At 34.9% G+C, this 20,653-nt stretch overlaps 1 protein-coding gene across 2 annotated transcripts in view; it reads right to left on the bottom strand.

Annotated features, from left to right (window-relative positions):
• Nucleotides 1-8,591: 8,591 nt before the first annotated feature.
• The window catches only part of PTPN21 (protein tyrosine phosphatase non-receptor type 21), a 124,909-nt gene continuing 112,847 nt past the window's right edge, over nt 8,592-20,653 (bottom strand). The window contains exons 15-18 of one of the 2 annotated variants that reach the window (XM_074235573.1): nt 17,158-17,286; nt 16,737-16,971; nt 16,128-16,288; nt 8,592-15,238 (exon numbers count right to left, since the gene is read on the bottom strand). In XM_074235573.1, the coding sequence (XP_074091674.1) occupies nt 15,110-15,238; nt 16,128-16,288; nt 16,737-16,971; nt 17,158-17,286 (654 nt within the window). In that variant the 3' untranslated portion in view covers nt 8,592-15,109. The remainder of the gene's footprint in view (nt 15,239-16,127; nt 16,289-16,736; nt 16,972-17,157; nt 17,287-20,653) is intronic. The other variant, XM_074235572.1, reaches the window with a different exon arrangement.

Raw genomic sequence — 20,653 nt, 5'->3', positions numbered from 1 at the left:
GCAAATACAGATATGATCTTTCTGAAAATAAAATGTTCCACTCTCTGTAATCCAGAATTTAACATACTCATCTGAAATTAATACAGTATAATATCAGGAGCCTCATTCCCAGCTCCAACACACTTTCCACACTGGCATCATCCTTCACAAAAGACCTACTTGGGAGAATCTTCTCATGCTGAAATAACCCTCAGTTCTCAAAGGCTTTGCCCAGAGCTCCACCTTGTCAGTTCCTTATTTGTGACAATTCATTAAAAAGTACAAAATGATCCCAGGGCTATGGAGCCCACTTTGTGCTTCTACAGAGGGACGGAATGGCTGATAAAGAAGAAAGTGGTAAGAATGACATGTAAATTTGAGATCCCTGTCCAATAATACTGAATTAATATACTATAAAAAAAAACTAAATCATATCCATATTGATGTATTGTTAGTGGTCAGTTTTTTCAGTTGTATCTGACCCTTCATATTCCCATATCGGGGGCGGGGCAGTTCTTGGCAAAAATACAGGAGTCGTTTGCCATTTCCTTTTCTACCTCATTTTTCAGATGAGGAAATTTGAGTTAAATAACTTGACTAGGGTCCAGGCCCAGGACTGTATCCACTATACCAGTTAGCCACCTGCAGTATTGAAATTTGTTGCTGAAAATGAAACTAGAAGGCATGAAGTTAAAGGGAAATGGAAATATGGCTCATGTGACCTCCCTGGAGAGCCAAAACTTACTTTCACCATGCAATCAATGAGAATTCATCAACTCTATTTTCTAGGCACAGTGAAAAGGGGAGGGGGAAGTAGGAGAGATAATGCAAGGTAGAACTGTTTCCTCAAGGACTTCATGTTCCACCAGGGGAATCCATGTTCACAAATAATTACAGGACCTATACAAATAATACAGGAGTGGAGGATGCAAAACAAATTGAGTCAAGCAAGGCAACAAAACAGAGATGATAATGGATAACACACAGGAATGGGAGGCTATGAGTAAAAGAACAGAGGCCAATGTCAGAAAATCATGGGGAAGAACCAGAGGGCCAGGCTAGCTGGAGAACAGATTGTTAAGGAGAAATGTGTGTTTAACCTGGAAATAGAACTGGAGTCATATTGTAAATGACTTTTTTGGGGAAGTTTTATTTATCCTGAAAGTGATAGGAACTGCTGAAGCACCTTAGATTTGTTTTATATCTATAATTTTTAGGGAAATTGGTCTATAATTTTCTGTTTTGACTCTTCCTAGTGTCGGTATCAGCACCATATTGGTGTCATAGAAGTAAGAGTTTATATAGAATTGGGACCAATTGTTCCTTAAATATTTGATAGAATTCATTTGTGAACCCATCTGAGCCTGGAGTTTTTTTATTAGGGAGTTTTAAAAAATGGCTTGTTGAATTTCCTTTTCTGAGATAGGGTTATTTAAGTATTTAATTTCCTCTTCATTTAACCTGGGCAATTTATATTTTTGTACATATCCATTTCACTTAGATTATCAAATTTATTGGCATACATTTGGGCAAAGTAATTCTAAATTATTACTTTAATTTCCTCTTAATTGGTGTTGAATTCACCTTTTCATTTATGATGCTAGCAATTTGGTTTTCTTCTTTCTTTTTTTAATCAAATTAACCAAAGGTTTATCAGTTTTATTGTTCTTTTTTTCATAAAACCAACTCTTGGTCTATTAGTTCAATAGTTTTCTTGCTTTCAATTTTATTAATTTCTCCTTTAATTTTTAGAATTTCTAATTTGGTATTTAATTGGAGGGATTACTTTTTTCTTTCTCTAACTTTTTTTAGTTGCATGTTTAGTTCATTGATTTCCTTTCTCAAATTTATTCATGTAAGCATTTAAAGATATAATATATCCCCTGACAGCCACATAGGTTTTGTTATGTTGTCTCATTATTGTCATCATCTAGGATGAAATAATTCTTTCTATAATTTGTTGTTTGATCCACTTATTCTTTAAAATGAGGTTAATTTCCAATTAGTTTTGGTTCTGTCCCTCCCTGGCCCATTAACTGTTATGTGATTTTTATTGCATTGTAACCTGAGGAAGATGTATTCAGTATTTCTGCATTTCTGTAATTGATTAGGTATTATGCCCTAGTACATGGTCAATTTTTGTGTAAATGCCATGTACTGTAGAAAAAAAGTATATTCCTTTTCCTCCGTAAGTCTATCATGTCTAGGTTTTCTAACAATCTACTTATCTCCTTAACTTCATTCTTGTTTATTTTATGATTAGATTTATCTAAATCTGAGAGAAGTTGAGGTCTCCCACTAGTAGATTTGTGCTATGTCTTGCTATAACTCCTTCAACTTCTCTAAGAATTTGGATGTTATACCATTGGGTGCATACATATTTAGTATGGAAATTACTTTATTGTCTATGGTACCTTTTAAGAGGATATAGCTTCCTTCCTTATCTCTTTTAAAATCTGTTTTTGCAGCCACTTTGTCTAAGGATTGCTACCCCTGCTTTGTTTTCACTTCAGCTGAAGCAAAATATATTTTGCTTCAATCTTTTACCTTTACTCTATATGTATCTCTGCTTCAAATGAGTTTCTTGTAAGCACCATATTGTAGGATTCTGGTTTTTAATCCACTCTATTCGCTTATATTTTGTGGGAGAGTTCATCCCATTCACATTCAAAGTTATAATTACCGATCTTTATTGCCCTCTATGGTATCTTCCCTTGTTTTGTATTTTTCCTTTTTTTTCACTTTATTCATATTCCCCAATATTTTGCTTCTGAATACCACTTCCTTTAGTGTTTGCCCCCTCATATCCAAACCCCTCCTCTTTCTTTCCCCTTCTCCCTTTGCCCCTTCTTCCTTCCCTTCCTTCTATGAGTTCCTCTTTTCCCCACCCTCCCCTTTTCTCCTTTTAATACTTGAAAGGTAAGATAAGTTTCTTTTTTTATATTTTATTTGAGTTTTACAATTTTTCCCTTGATCTTACTTCCCTCCCCCTCCCCCTCCCCCCACGGAAGGCAATTTGTCAATCTTTACATTGTTTCCATGGTATACATTGATCCAAATTGAATGTGATGAGAGAAAAATCATATTTTTAAGGATGAAACAAAGTATAAGAGAGAGCAAGATCAGACAATAAAACATCAGGTTTTTTTCTCTAAATTAAAGATAATAGCCCTTGGTCTTTGTTCAAACTCCACAATTCTTTCTCTGGATACAGATGGTATTCTCCATTGCAGAGAGCCCCAAATTGTCCCTGATTGTTGCACTGATTGAATGAGCAAGTCCATCAAGGTTGATCACCACCCCCATGTTGCTGTTAGAGTGTATAGTGTTTTTCTGGTTCTGCTCATAAGATAATTATCTTAACTTACATAACTGTGTATGTTAATCTTCCTTTGAGCCAAATCTAATGAGAGTAAGATTCAGGCGATTCTCACCTCCTCCCTTCTTCCCCTCTATTACAATAGGTCCTTTGAACCTCTTCATGTAATGTGATTTACCCTTCAATCTCCTCCATCCTCCATCTCTTTATTGTCCCCCCTCCCCCCATTTTTAGGGAGATACTGTTTTTAAATCATTCTATCAGAGTCATGGACACATCATGAGTGTCCATTGCTTCTGGCTAAGAATATTCTCTTTAATAGAGTGACAATTCTCAAGAGTTATGAGAATCTTTCTCCTAGGTGGGTATATAATCACTGGATAGCAGGTTTTTCCCCCTTTTTACCTTTTCATGTGTCTCTTGAGTCTCCTTTTTGATGTTCAAATTTTCTATTTTGCTCTGGGCTTTTCATCAGGAAAAGTTGGAAGTCTCCTTTTTTACTAAATGTCCATCTTTTCCCCTGGAAAAGAAGGCTCAGTTTTGCCAGACAGTGGATTCTTGGCTGTATTCCAAGCTTCCTTGCTCTTCGGAATATCGCATTCCAGGTCCTTTGATCCCTTAATATTGATGCAGCCAGGTCCTGTTTACTCCTTCCTGTGGCTCCTTGGCATTTAAATTGTTTCTTTCCACTACTTGCAGGAATTTCTCTTTTGTCTGATAGTTCTAGAATTTGCCACAATATTCCTTGGTGGTTTCATTTTGATATCCCTTTCAGGAGAACAGTGCAGTCTTTCAATAACTATATTGCCCTCTGGTTCCATAATATCAGGGCAATTTTCCATCACTAAATCCTGTAATATTGAGTACAGGCTTCTTTTCTCTTCAATATTTTCAGGGAGCCCAGTGATTCTTAAGGTGTCTCTCCTGGATCTATTCTCGAGAGCAGTGGTTTTGCCAGTGAGATATTTTTCAATTTTCTTCTAGTTTTTTGATTTGTTGGTTTTGTTCAACAGATTCTTATTGTCTCATGAAAGGCATTAGTTTCCACATATTCCATTCTTTTTTGTTATATTTTAAGACAATGGGGATAAGTGACTTGCCCAAGACCATACAGCTAGGAATTAAGTGTCTGAGGCCGCATTTGAACTCAGGTCCTCCTGACTCCTAGACCAGTGCTCTATCCACTGTGCCACCCAGCTGGCCTCCCATTCTTTTGTTAGAGAATAATTTTCTTCATTTACCTTTAGCAACTCCTTTTCCAATTGGTCAATTCCATTTTTGTAGTTTTCCAACTTCCCAATTATGGTTTTGAGATAATAATTTTTTTTTCCACTTGTCCAATTGTATTTTTCTAAGGATTTGTTTTCTAGTTGCAAGGTGTTAAATTTTCTCTTGAACTTCTTTTCCCAATTCTTCCAATTGATTTTTAACTCCTTCCTGATATTTTCTAAGAAGTCTTCCTGGCCTGGAGACCAATTCATATTCTCCTCACAAGTTCTAGCTCTCTTTGAGTTAGGATTTTTGTCTTCAAGGTAGCTTTTGATGAACCCCCGACCCTTTACAATGGCCTTTCTTCATTTTCCTAGGATCTTGTGTTGGGGGAAGGGGGGCTGGTTCACAAAACTTTGGTGTGGAGATCTCTAAAGACTTTACTCACTGGACATAGTAACTCCAAGTGAGCCAGCCAGTAGGGTGTGCTGGTTGTTTTCTCTGGGGTATCTGTGACTTTGATTTGTGGCCCACTCCCTAGCACTAATCCAATGTGGACTAGACTCTTGGGTTAAATAATTAAATTGCTTTATTCTACTGAGAGAGATCTGCTGCCCGCATGGGGGGTGGGGGGGGGGAGTTTGGGCTCTGTTACTGGGCTTATTCTGGGAAGAGTCACTTTCTCCCACAGAGATGGGGGGTGGGGGCTCAACTGGAAACCTGGGGTCTTCACTGAAAATACAGGGCTCATGACCCTTATAGACCAGCCAAGCTGAGTGGATTGATACAACTCTCCTGCCTACTGTGCTGGAACTCCCCCTCTAGTTCTTCTGCTGGCCACTCACAAAACCAAAGCCTCTTCAGCTTTTCTGAGGTTAGTCCTGGGTCTCACCCCACCACCCCTGCACTGGTTCTCTGCTCTCTGTCCCTGGCTCACCCACACTCCCCTGAAACAGACCCTATTGGGAGATGTTCTTCTCCTCGCTTCTTTTTCAGGGTTATGTTAGTCAAAATTCTGTTAAGAGGCTTGATTCTTATTAGTTCCAAGGAAAACCCAGAAAACCTTAGGACAGTGACTGGCTTCTCTCTGCCATCTTGGCCAGAAATCTCTCAAGTTTTTAAAATTACTTTAACAACTATACAAGGTTTTTCAAAAGTCTCACTGTCTTTTGGAAGACTGTTTCAAAATAATTGATTTCCTTTGTAATTCCACACATTTTGTTGTATGCACTTAAAAACTTTCTAAAAAGGGGTTCATAGACTTCACCACCAGATAGGTTCATCCTACTCACATTTGAAGAATACTTGAGTCTAAACAAAACTAATATATAGCTCCATTCAAAACTGGGCACAGGGTCATCTTAAAATGTGCTGGATGATACAAGTAAAATTAAATAAGAAGTTAATGACTACTCAAAAGGTTGGGGAAAGATAAGCACTAAATGTCACCCCCCCAAAATAAAACTGACTACATCTTAATAGATCACAAACAATAGGTGGACATATCAAATCTGAGAGACAAGGAAAAGAAAGAATAAACTTTTATGTCAACAAATATTTGTCCCTTGAATCTAAGTGAGCAGAGGGGAAGAGATACAAAAGGAAGCTGGGGGCTGCGAAAGGGTACCAAAAAGGGAGGAATAATAACCATAGAGTCAAAGTCTAGCAGAACAACTTGATGGTTCTGGGTACTGAGTACCAAAGGCAGATCACCCTCAGTGCTGATAACTGAAGGTGTTGAGCTTATCCTGGGGGAGGCAAGATGTTTCTGAAGTGGAAATGAAGGAGAGGAGAGAAAAAGTCCATGGAATTATACTTCACAAGCTTCACAAGCTAATTCAGTAAACCATCTGACTGAGATCAAAGCAATCCAGTCATATGAAAAATTGCTCTAATCATTACTTATTAGAGAAATGCAAATTAAAGCTTTTCTGAGGTACCACCTCACACCTCTCAGACTGACCAATATGACCAGAAAGGACAATAATCATTGTTGGAAGGGTTGTGGGAAATCTGGGACACAATTACATTGTTGGTGGAGCTGTGAACTCAACCAACCTTTCTGGAGAGAAATTTGGAACTACACCCAAAGGGAAACAAAAATGTGCATACCCTTTGATCCAGCAATACCACTACTGAGACTATACCCTGAAGAGATGATGAAAAAGGGTAAGAACATCACTTGTACAAAAACATTCATAGCAGCACTGTTTATGGTGGCAAAGAATTGGAGATTATCCTTCAAATGGGGAATGGCTTAGCAAACTGTGGTATATGTATGTCATGGAATACTATTGTTCTATTAGAAACCAGGAGGGATGGGAATTCAGGGAAGCCTAGAAGGATTTTCATGAACTGATGCTGAGCGAGATGATCAGAACCAGAAAAAAAAACACTGTACATCCTAACAGCAACATGGGGGGGGGGGGTCAACCTTGATGGACTCACTCATTCCATCAGTACAACAATCAGGGACAATTGGGGCTGTCTGTGATGCAGAATACCATCTGTATCCAGAGAAAAAACTGTGGAGTTTGAACAAAGACCAAGGACTATTACCTTAAATTTAGAAAAAAAAAAAACTGATATCTTATTGTCTGATCTTGCTATCTGACATACCTTATGTTTCTTCCTTAAGGATATGATTTCTCTCTCATCACACTTAATTTGGATCAGTGTATACAATGGAAACAATGTAAAGCCTGATAAATTGACTTCTGTGGGGGTGGGGGCAGGGAAGTAAGATTAGGGGAAAAATTGTAAAACTCAAAATTCAAAAATAAAATCTTTAATTAAAAAAATAAACCATCTGACCAGCTTCAAATATGAATTATAAAATGAATATACATAAACAGCAAACCCAGCCCAGAATAGGGTACTTAACATCTGGGATATACTATTGCTTTCAATGATACCAACAACCTCACAAAAATGCCTAACTTTATATGAATATTCTCCTGATAATGCTTGGCTGCAAATCATTTGCTATATTCTCTGAAGAATCAAAATTAAGATAATTCAAAATGACTAAGGTAGGAAAAATGGCAAATAACTAAGTACCTAAAAATATCTCATATTTGCAACAGATTTTAAGATTTGTAAAGTGCTTTCCTCACAATAACAATTATTCCCATTTTTAGAGATGTAGAAATTTACACAATATCACACAGGTGGTTAAAGACAGACTCAGGAGTCAAACCTATGTGTCCAACTCCAAATGTACTGCTGTCTCTGCAACATTAATTAAATACCACTCCCTTTGGCATCCAGGAAAAGAAATTTTAACCAACTCCCTTTCAATTTCAGTGTATTTATTCCTCTAGTTTATTGTAAACTCTTTGAAAGCTATCACCATATTGTCTGACTCTCAAGATGTGTTTACTATCATTCTAATATGTAGTCAGTATACTTTCCAGTGTGTGTGTGTGGCAGGGGGAGTCTGTTGAAATACTTTGTTACTGTGGTAGACTAAAAACTGCTCATTTTATATTTATGATCAACTGGTTGATAAATAGAAGATTCAATAAGTATTTAACCTCTACAGGGATAAATATTAGAAGAGTATATATGCTTTGCTCAATAAATATTGCTTGACTAAACTGTAAACTTCTCGAGAAGAGATTAGTTTTTTTAAAAAATGTATTGTAATATGTCAGCATTATTATATACTGCAGATACATAGTATATATAGATCACTAAATATAGTACATTACATATGCAGTATTTGAATTGAACTGAATCTGAAATAAGTAAGATTTTTGAATTGATATTTGAATTGAATTAAATGACAGATGCTAAGTGCTACATCATTATCAAATGTTTTGAAAAGAATCTAGTGGAGGGACAGCTAGGTAGCACAGTGGATAAAGCACCGGCCCTGAGTCAGGAGTACCTGGGTTCAAATCCAAATCCAGGCTCAGACACTTAATAATTACCTAGCTGTGTGGCCTTGGGCAAACCATTTAACCCCATTTGGGTTGCAAAAAAAAAAAAAAGAATCTAGTGGAATCAATCAGTCCTGAATATTATTCTATCTAAAATTTGATACCCAGAGTGAAAAAAAGTGTGCAAATGGCTTTTAAATGTATTTAAATGTTATTCACACATTAAATGCTGTTTCAAATATTTATTTCATGGCAAAAATAGACTATAATATATTCATTTCACATATATTACATTTTGTCATTCAAGCTTTTCTGCCCATCAAATGCAATTTACACATTGCTTTACAAACCAAATTCAGTTTTACAAGAATTAAAGCTGTTCTGATTATACATTTTTACAGTATAATGACCATACAATGAAACATACAGAATTATATTTTAAAGTGGAAAATAATACTTGACAACTCATTTGTGCTATCTTTGCAAAAGAAAACTGGTACACTAGCCTAAATGATCTGGAAGCATTTCTAAAGGCTGCTATACATCCTACCAACTTTCTCCAAATTTCAAGTTTCCATTAATTAGATTTAACAAATTATGTTATTATTTATAGAAAACTTGTTTTCCTTTCTGAAAACTCTGCTTCACTGAGTCTACTATTTGGTAGGATTTGAATGGTTTCCTTTTTCAAAAATTATGTAACAGAATATATACAAAGTAACTTTCTGGCCTCTATAAGGCATCTATTTTATTTCACTTGAATTTATTAACATCTTTGCACATCAAATTATTTTCTCCCCATGTGATGACTAGTTCATGACATTAATCTTTTTTAAAAAAATTGTCATTATTAAAGAATAGCATTTTGAAACTAAATTTCTTAACTACTTTACTGAATCAAAGGGATTGAACACAAGCAAAGTCAACCAAGTTGCCAGGCTGCTGCCAAAGTTTGAGTATACACTCATCTGTTTAAAAATTACAGGGTGGCTAGGTGGCACAGTGGATAAAGCACCGGCCCTGGAGTCAGGAATACCTGGGTTCAAATCCAGTCTCAGACACTTAATAATTACCTAGTTGTGTGGCCTTGGGAAATAAACTTGAACAACTTACACCTGCAAAGACAGAAACTGAGCAAGTGAACTTTTAAGTTGGATACTATTAACCTAAATAAGTTCATTTCCAAAAAAATTCAAGATGACCATTAGCAAAATCTATATTACTTGTTCTATATCATGAAAAATGTACTTTGTAAATAAAACCCAGTGACTATGCTAACATTAAAAAAATGTTCCATGTTTCACAATTTCTTTCTTTAATTAAATTCTCTCCAATTCCTATGGGCCATCTCCATTATTTTATGGTGTAAAAATTTATATTAGTGTTCATAATATTTAGTAATAGAATCCTAATACAAATGCACATTCCAAATCAGTATATAAAAATCTTATTTTTATTCACTTAGTAATTCATATTATATTTTTACCTGGAATAGTATGTCTTTTACAGCTTACACATGATAAACAGTTTAAAAATGCTAAAGGTTAAATGTCCTATCCCCAAAACTAGCTACATACTACGACTCCATTTCCATAAGATGAAATTAGAACTGTTCAAAGACATGTACTCTGTCGGAGTCAAATATGAACCAAATTATAATTTAGCAACTCCAAATATCAACTGCTATTTCTAAATGAAAGGTATAAATTCCCATCTATGTCAGATCAGCTACATATCCACAACGGTTAATTTGATAGTCTTCAATCCATATTTTTGGTTTCATGAATACAGGCTCGAATTCAAGCTAGAAAGTAATTCATGGAGTACCTAATTCAACTCCTTCATAGTACAAGTGAGGAAACTAATATTAAGATCAAATTATATAAACAAATATTTGTGGAATGAAGCAACTTGCCCATGGCCATCTAGTCGGCTAGTGGCAGAGCCAGGATTGGAACTCAAGTCTCCAGCCCCCTTTAATAATCTTTAATACTCTAATGCCACTTAAGAAAAAAAAAAACTCACTCCTTTTTAAATCTGACCCAAAGTTTGGATAAACTAATAAACAAACTTGGCAAATTTTAAAATCACAATTTATAAAAGGGTTTATGTAAAAGGTTTCTCAACTTCAAATCAAAGTGAGTTTTTTAGATATTTTAAAAATTTTATATGGAAAAACAGTCTACCAAAGAAGATAAATTGGCTGTTTTCATGATAGTCTGTGAAGTATATCTTAATGGGGCCCCAAGACCATATTGTAGAGACAGGGGTTCCCTAGTAATTTTTGCTCAGCATAATCTGCTGTAATCCTCTAGAAATAAAGTGCTGACTCAAGAAATAAAGTGAAAGAAACAAAATAAAACCATTTGATTTTGTAGATTTATAATGTCAGACTCTATCATTACAGGATAAATCTTATTACCACAAATACCCTTACTGTAAAATTATATCCATATTGAGAATTTCAAATACTCAGCCAAATGAATTCTTTTTTCCCAAGTGAAATACTAAAACAAAAAAGCTCTAATAAAAACAGCATAGTTGGACAGTCCCCTAGAATGTGTAGTAATGTTTTGACTTTTCCTATGTGCATCTACTCTTAAGAAACCTGAGTAGATCATCATCATACAACCCCAGCAGAACAGAAAGTTGTACATTTAATCATGAAATCTGTCTCAATTTTAGCAGTCAATTCATATATCTGAGGCAAAAACATATTGCTTTCCTTAACTGTCTAGGTAATTATAAAATCCTTTATTTTATTTTGACTTAGTGTGGACCATCTCTTAAAGGGGCATAAAATCTTGACAATCACATGCCAAGAGGGAATTTCACTTCCATATGCAGACATACACACACAATTTCAGTAGTATCCATACATAACATTTAGCAATTCATCTAAGCTAGAGTTTCTTTTATATAGAGTGCTTTCTCAATCTGCCATGGGTATGAATTTGATATAAACTTATAAATTAATTCTACTTGAGAATGGTACTATAATATAGTACAAAATAATAATGTACAGATAAAGCTAGAAATAAATGTAAAACTAAGAGCTAATATATTTTCATAGTAGTCTTCTATATGATGAAAAAATTTATTAAAACTACTTAAGAGTGATCAATAATATCTAGCTGTTTATCTACTGATTACTTCTTCAGAATTTGGGAACATTTTATTAGTATCAGAGATTAAACTCGAGAGATTAAAATGCAAATATTTCTAACTTGCCATTAATCTGAATTTAGAGATCAATAACCAAAATGACATTAAAAAAAAGAAACTAAGGTGACCATTTCTTTCTTATTATGTAGAACTACCTAACAGCTCACCAAAGTTATAGAATACGTAAAGGAGTTTCTTTGAACTTTTAAAACCGAACACTATTTTAAATGTCTTGTGAAATAAATCATCAGATTAAACGTTCCATAATTTTATCAGCAACCTGGAAATCCTGTCAATTGAATTTTTGAAATCACTATATATTTTTAAAAATCTAGAAATCACCAACCCCTTCTGATGAGTTAATGAGAGCTAAATGTCTTAATGAATTCATTTATCAATCTAAACAATCATATTTCTTATCTGAGTAACTTTTTCCTCCAAATTACTCCTTGTAACCTGATCTTTTTAAAATCTTTATATCAAACATCACTTTTAATTTTTAATTTATATTAAATTCTCATACTAATAATAATTCCAATAAATATCTTTCCCTAATTTAACTTTTTTAAAAAATTTCTGTGCAAAAGAAAATAACTGAGCTCCATTCTTTGTTGCAAATTGTCCCAAATGAAGTCTGCTTTTAATAAATTAATCAAAACACATCCTCATAAAAAAAACACATCAACCTATGAATTTAGTTATAAAAGGTTGAAAGAAAATTTGTTCCATTTTAAACTCAAATAAAAAGAAATATGCAGTGAAAAATCTTGAAGTCCCAAAGCCCTGTAATTTAGCAGAGAGGGGAAGAATACTGCTGAATGTGTTCTTGGCTTTCTGGAAGTTTGTACTAGCAGTTTTCCCTCATTTATTCCTATCAAAACATTCTAAAAACTTAGAACTAAACTCTAAGGGCTCACTTTCATGCTTCACAGTAGATGTTCCAGAAGAATATCATCAAATTTTCCATAAATATCTGTATGATATTCTAAAATAAGACGTTCATTTCTGTTTAAAACTATGCTCTAGAATATTCAAAATGTTCAAATCAGATAAAAAAGAGGGGTGATGTCAGCAGTGACAATAATTGATCACTGGCAGATACTGCATTTTAGCCCTTTTTTTTGAAAGTATACATTTCAATATAAACTTACTGTAAATCTTTAACTTGGAACTTAAAAATAACCAAAACTTTTTAAAGAGTATGTAATTTTTGACAGGCTGTAACACAATCAATTGCTAGTTAACAGTCATGGTAAAGTCACAAGCTTTTGCTATGTACTCTGTGAAATCACATTATTGTTTGAAAGATAAATTTGGAGAAAAATGAGTATAATAATTTTCCACTAATCTTTTTTTACAACCACCACAAAATGTTCAAATATTCAAAAGAGCACAAAAAGCATTACATGGGTCCTATGATATACTAAAAGTAATTAATTTATCCATTTGTAATCAATTTACTAAAATAAGAAAATGGATATCACATATATAAGCCTTTAATTCAGTTTTCATAGTGTAATATATAATCAATAAGAGCACTCCTTTCAAAAAGGTTTAAACCTGATTCAAACTGGAGGGAGAAGTGTAGTAGAAAAGACAGCACCACTGAAAAGATGTACAAAAAACTCACTCAACACAATTCAAATATGTGGAGAAAGGAAAAACTGCCATGAGACATAACATGTGAAGTGTCTTGTAACCATTATAGTACTATATAAAGATTAACCATTGTTAATATTATTGTAAATCCATTCTTTCAAGCAACTAGCTATCACTGAATATCATCAATGAGTCTACTGAATTTTAAGTAGAATTCTTTAAAAACCGATGGAGAAATTAATACTATGTTCTGCTTCCAAATGGTTTACATTCATAGATTCTAAATTTTGCTTTCATCACTTAAGTAACTCAGATTTTAGGCTGGCAAAATATATCACCCAGAAAATGCCCCAAGGAAATCCTCTACCATGGTTGACAATATATATTTATTGATTATTGATAAATTAAGCTGCATCTCTGATTTATCTTGGAGTTCAAAGTCATTTACTATTGGCCAAAAGCATGATGATGGCCTTAGAAGAGAATAGATAGGCTGGTTGTGCCACAGGGAGACAACTTTGGAATGGAAGTTGGGAAAAGAATATAGTAGAGGTTCATATGCATATAATTAGCCCATAATCCTCATAACATAAAGTGTAGAATCACTTTTTCTCCTTATGGCATTTCACTTGTCCCCCAAGTTGCCCTTTTGTGATTGCTCTTGATGATCATAATGATTTCACCTATAAATAAAGCATGGCAGGAGGGAAAGGCAACAATATGATGTGATTATCCCAGAACCTGAATCCCCCTAAGGAAGACCCTATCTCCTGTCAATCTTTCAACCATTTCCTATCACCCCCAGTACTCTCAGGGGTTGTGTAAATATAGGAAAACAAAATTAGTAATACTGTACCTCTGTAATGACAACAAAAAATAAAACTTTCCCATATTCACAACCATGTTGCACTTACTCACATCTTACTTATCCTACATATTCAAAATCCTTATTTCTTACATTCAAATAATGAAACATTTCTTTCAGAACATGATCTTCATTACTGTTGTTAATGTTTCAATTCAAAAAAACAATACATGAATGAAATTGAAATGTATTGATTTTTAATTTTTCTAAAAAGTGCTTTAAAACCATCTTATTCATTGACTAAAATTTCAACCAAAAAATCAAAGGGTTATCTAAGGTTATGAATAATACTGAAAATATATCGAATGCTGGTGACTCTGTTACTTAAAATATTTGACATAACCATACATTCAATTCCAACTCTTCCTTTAACCCTGAAAATAACTTGAGAATCTTTTCATTTTCAAATGTAATTTGGAAAATTTAAAAGTTGAAAATAAAAAATTAATTTTTTGAATACAAAGAAGCTTCTTGTCTCCTAAAAAATGCTGTTTGTGCTTTGATAGTTAAACCCTAAGTTACTAAGAATAAAAAAAAAACAAGAAAATGAACAGAAAAGATATTAACATTTTAAAAAATATATAAAGTTGATATGTCCAGAAACCAGTTTTAATTGTGGACAAGTCCCAATGGAAAGTTTGGTTTTTCTTATTAAAGAAACCCCTAGATATTTTAGTCACAAAATAAAATTCTCTTATCAAAAAGTAGTTTTGAGATAGAAATCTATACATTGTCTTTACAATTGCCAGTACTTCCCAGCATAGTTTTAGTAAAGTAGAGAATTATTTTATCTAGAAAACACAAGCTCAAGAATGTGTGCAAGTACCGCAAATCAGCATAGACAGGAGCTGAGCTCAGTGACTCCAAGTCCTGATCCTCCAGCCTTCCCCAATGCAGAAATCACCTCTTGGGCCTTGGGATTTCCAAAGCTCCATGCAGCACACTGTGTGAGCCAATGTTAGTGCCCTGCACCATGTGTAAGAAGACTGGGGGAGAGCCCAAGAACAAATGGGTTTGCTGATGGAACCCACTTTTTTTCCCTTGTAAACTCTTTATAGGTAATTGGGTCCCAGGAGAAGCAGGTGGAGGTTATATAAGTCTTGAGTTTCTCAGGAACTGGATGAGAACTCCATAGACAAAAGTGTACTGACAGAGCGTCTGCACCATCATCATTCTTTGTTGCCTCAGCATGTCCAACACTCGTGGGATGTCCAGCATCTAAGGCAAGAAGAACAGGACATCAGAGAAGAAAGACCAGGCATGATGGGATCCAGGAGAGGAGAAAATGGGAGAAGCAGAACTGAGGAAAAAGGAAGTCACGGATGCCCACATCAGGCGAGCTTTAATTGGGGACCTAGGGCTACTGCACCAGGTGTTCAAACTTTGCTGTTGTGTTAACCATAGTCTAGGTTTGAAGCCAGAAAACAGTAATTTTGTTATGCTCTTCAAAAACTAAGGAATTTACTGTTTATATCAAAGATGAAAAACAACATGAAAATGGGTCACAGTGAATGTGGTGAGAGCCCAGAGAGCAAATGATTTCTAGAAGGAGAGATACTTGTCAGGACAGCTGTCAGATTCCTGCCTGGGGATGCTATTGCTTCTCCCATGGTAACATTTCTCATTGCACCACTCGTCAGTAAAGATTAAAAAAGTCAAGACTGAAGAAAAAAATTTTTAAAAAGCAATCAAGTGATTTCATAGAATAAGTCATCCCTGGCCCAACTCACTAAGAATATATATCTAGTTAATTTATTATCAAAGAGAATTTGTACAGAGCAGACAAGACTTCTAAAGAACAAACCCTGCCTTATACGCCTACTAATCATTTGCCTGCTCTATGCCTCAGTTTTCTCCCTTGAAAATTAGGGGATTGATCTACTAAGGTCCTTTCCAATTTTAAATCCTATTATCTCAAGTCCCCATATTTAGAAAGAAAAGTATAAAAGTAGGGGCAGCTAGGTGGTTCAGTGGATAGAGCACTGGCGCTGGAATCAGGAAGACCTGAGTTCATATATTACCTCAGACACTTAATTGCCTAGCTGTGTGACCTTGGGCAAGTCATTTAACCCCATTGCCTTGGAAAAACTAAAAAAAAAAAAGTAACCTCATTGTGTTCCAAACAGGCAATCATGATCTCTGACAAAATGATCACTCCAGTTCTTCCTACACCAGCACTGCAATGGACCAGCAAAGGAGGATTGGGACCTTTAGGTTCAGTTGTGCTGTTTGTATGGCGACGAACTGACTGGATCTCCTCCAGGTATGCTGTCAAAATCAATAAGAGAGGGAAATTGAAATATAAAAATAGAGAAATAGAGAGATAGGGGGAGGTAGGGATGGAGAAAGAGAAGAGAAATGAAAAAGTGCAGGGGGAGAGAGAAGGAAAGTATGGGGGGAGGGGGGAGAGAGAGAGATAAGAATTCATACGAAATCATTTAATTTGTTATTCAGTTGGAGGCAGTATATATGTGTAAAGTATGCTAAATTTTAACAAAAGAGATGATTTCTAAATCACCTACATGGTTCATTCTAAATCTAGAACAATGGGTACACCTTTATTTGCTGTCCTATCTTCCCAATAGCACTTGAAATTCTTATTTTAAAAGTCAAACTATTCTGGATGTTACCAAGTTGTGTATATAATGAGTACCCTATGAGGGCATATCTTGCTTTTTTCTTCATAGCCTTCAAACATGAAGTTGATGTCACTTACACAAAAACCCTTTTAAATCCTCTGGACAACCATGCTCAGGCCAATCAGTATACTGAAGATGCCAAATTGTTCTTTCTTGCCCAGTGAGAAGATGTTTGATCTTCAAGCCGGTTGTGGCATAGCAACCAGAGTCAGTACGAAACCGTGTTGTGATTTTAAATCTTCCATATGTCACAGTGTTGTGCCTTGAGCCAAGCCGTGGCCAATACCTAAAGCTCTTCTCTCGTCCACCCTCCTTTAAAAAGAAAGGAAGAAAGTCATTTTAAAAAACAAAATAGCATAAATACTACATTTGGCAGAGATATAATGAGATAACTGTCCCCTCACAATTTCCCTCCATATCCTCCTTAAGGTCAAAATTCAACAGAAAAGCAGCCTTCTTCTATGAATAAGGAATCAAATTAAAATAACTAGTACTCACTTCTTCTGCTGTCACCATTGCTATGATAGCAATCCCTTGTTCCCATACCATCTGCCAAAAATCCTGACATGTGTTTTGCAAAGGTCCTTGGGTGGCAATATAATCCCATTCGATGCCACCAACAGAGATCTAAAGGAGGGAGAGTTTAAAAGAAAATCTTAAGCCAAAGGCTAAAGGACTTATGAAGCAATACCAACCTGTTCAATCACTCATATTCCTCTGAGAAAAGTCATCTAAGAAACCTAGAAAACAGTCTATCATTTCTTTTCTTTTGTTCTTGTATCCTTTGTTTTACTTCATTGGTGGTATTTTTTTTTAATTACACATAAAGATAGTTTTCAGCATTCATTTTTTGTAAGATTTGGAATTCCAAATTTTTCTCCCTCTTTTCCTTCCTCCCTCTCTCCCCAAGACAGCAAACCAGATATAGGCTATACAATCACAATCATAATAAATATATTTCCATATTAGTCATGCTGTAAAACAAGAATCTGAACAAAAGGGAAAAATCACAAGAAAGAAAAAACAGAAAACAAAGTTTTAAAAAAAGTAAAATAGTATACTTCAATCTGTATTTGGAATTCATAGGTTCTTTCTCTGGATATGGATGGCATTTTCCAACACAAGTCTTTTGTAATTGTCTTGGATCACTGAATTGCTGAGAAGAGCTAAGTCTACAATAATGGATCATCACATCATGTTACTGGGTACAATGTTCTCCTGGTTCTGCTCACTTCCCTCAGGATCAATTCATGTAAGTCTTTCCAGGTTTTTTCTGAAATCCTCCCACTTATCATTTCTTATAACACAACAATATTACAGATATTACATTCATAAACTATAACTTGTTACATCATTCCTCAAGTGATGGGCATCCTCTCAATTCCCACAAACATTTTTGTACAAATGGTTCCTTTACAATCTCTTTGGGAAAACAGCATATCTTGTTTGGATTTTTTTTTTTTTTTAGGTTTTTGCAAGGCAATAGGGTTAAGTGGCTTGTCCAAGGCCACACAGCAATTATTAAGTGCCTGAGACTGGATTTGAACTCAGGTACTCCTGACTCCAGGGCTGGTGCTCTATCCACTATGCCACCTAGCCTAAATAATTACTTGAACATTTACTGGATTGAGTTGGTTACCATTCAAAAGAACTATAAAATTCTGAATTCCACATTTAAAAATAAACATATCCAAACTCCACATATATAGCTAGTCAAAATATTCTCGTATTTGAAATAAGCAAAACAGGAACTGTTGTCATGATAATCATCTGTGAAAGACTTAGCTTCTCTCATTAAAACAGTGATAAATGGCAATTCCATAGGACTCATGATGAGAGAGGAAATGAAGTATATGTTTTTTACTTTTTTTTGCTTCCCCTCCACAATATGGCTAATTTGGAAATATGTTTTGATATGGGTATCATAATGTATAATGGGCATTGTATTTACCTTCTCAACAGATGGTAAATGGGGTTGAGAGAGGGAGAAAATTTGGAACAAAAATAAAAATTATATTAAAAAGAATATTCTCACATATATAAAATATTTTAATGCCCACAATAGTGTATTTTTCATTACAATAAAAATTGTTTTTTACAATTTCCTTTTCAAAATACAAGCCAGAGAGGAAGGCAATGCAAGCATAATTATTCTTATTTTATAAATGATAACAGCATCCTTTACTACAGTGCCCCTGCAATCCTCATCATCACTAGTATATATTAGCTTAGACTGTAAATGGTATTTTGTAGTTTACACAGTACTTCATTCATTATCAAATGAGAAAATGTATTAATGCTCTTTGTAAACTCAGAGCACAAATAAAATGTTTATTATTATTATTTCATTTTCATTATTTTCTATTATCAGTCTCATAAAATAGGTAATGCAACTGTTATTATCTTAGTTTTACAGCTCATCACGTTATTAGGTTAAATGATGCAAATAACAAAGGGGAAGAGCTAGAATGCACTGTGTTCAAAACTTCCTGAAAAGATAGGGAGCTCTGATTTTCAAGTTGGGAAATTAGCCAGTATTTTTATTGATGCCAATACTCCCCGCCTCAGCTGCTCCCATACACACACACCTTAAGTAATGTTGAATTGGCAAAAAATTGTGGACAAGCTTCAACAGTGTTTGGGAATCTTGGAAAATGTTTCTTGTCATTCCTGCACTTTCTTTATCATCTTTCATAAACATTTGTATATTAACCAGTTATCTTCACAGTTGGTATCTTTTTTGTTTCCTTTTGAAAGATTTTATTTATTTTGAGTTTTATAATTTTTCCCCTAATCTTGCTTCCCTCCCCCATCCCCCACAGAAGGCAATTTGCCAGTCTTTACATTGTTTCCATGGTATACACTGATCCAAATTGAATGTGATCTTTTTTGTTTCCACTCATCATGAGTACTATAAGGTTTCACGCTAATCCTACAAAATTACATTTCTTGGGGGCAGCTGGGTGGGGCAGAGGATAGAGCACCAGCCCTAGAGTCGGGAGTACCTGAGTTCAACTCTGGCCTCAGACACTTAATAATTACCCAGCTGTGTGGCCTTGGGCAAGTCACTTAACCCCATTGCCTTGCAAAGGGCTGGTGCTCTATCTACTTCTCCACCTAGCTGCCCCTATAATGAAAATATTCAAAACACATGTAGTTTGCTTCAGTCCTCCAACAGTATGTTAATTCATTTATTGTTGAACAATAGGTAAGAAGCACATCAACAATTTAAATATGTGATTCTTAGCATCTTTTCCCTACATTTTTAGTCATACCCATATCATATCTTCAAAGGTGGAAGGAGTTCACACTAGACAGAACCATTTTGTATTTGTTTCATATGTTAATAAGGGCAAAAATGTATCACTTAATGGCCAACCCATTTATCATATTTAGTTAAATTAGTTTTTATACAGCAAATGTTGTCTCTTGCTAGAACTAGATTTGTAGCCGTTCCAGGATGGTAGAACCTGCCAGAGTTAGAATTCAGTGGAATAGCATTTGAGAACCCAAAGTCAATCTAAGCCCCAATGAAGAAGGGAACTGAATTTCTAAAGAGGAAAGTGCTGTCAACCTCCTTTAACAAGATGGTATAAATAAAAGAATGCATGGGAATGGAGATTTTAAAAAAATAGAGATTTTAAAAAATTCTTCCATAAGTTCTCTTTTCATTCAATACCCAAAAAGAATTATCTCCTGAATATAGTGACCTCAATATGAGCCAAGAATAAGAGAGGAAGGAGGAAAGAGAACCATCCGGCTTTTTGTTCTCCCACTCATTATGAGTCATATTTTTTTTTTCCCCCTTAATGGCTCTAATATTACTGTGGTTGGGTAGCATAACACTGTTGTCTCCAGGAAAGAGGTAGCATTGCTGCTTCTTCAAAGAGCCAAATGATATTCTGAAATTATCATGGGCAGTGTATGAAGGTATGCCAACACAGAACAGTTCGTACCTTCTGAGAGAATGGCTTTCATGATTATCAAGACTAAC

Source organism: Macrotis lagotis, chromosome 4 (assembly GCF_037893015.1).
Source record: "Macrotis lagotis isolate mMagLag1 chromosome 4, bilby.v1.9.chrom.fasta, whole genome shotgun sequence".
Taxonomy (NCBI): domain Eukaryota; kingdom Metazoa; phylum Chordata; class Mammalia; order Peramelemorphia; family Peramelidae; genus Macrotis; species Macrotis lagotis.
The sequence above is the reverse complement of the archived record's forward strand: the minus strand, read 5'-3'. Positions and strand labels throughout refer to the sequence as shown.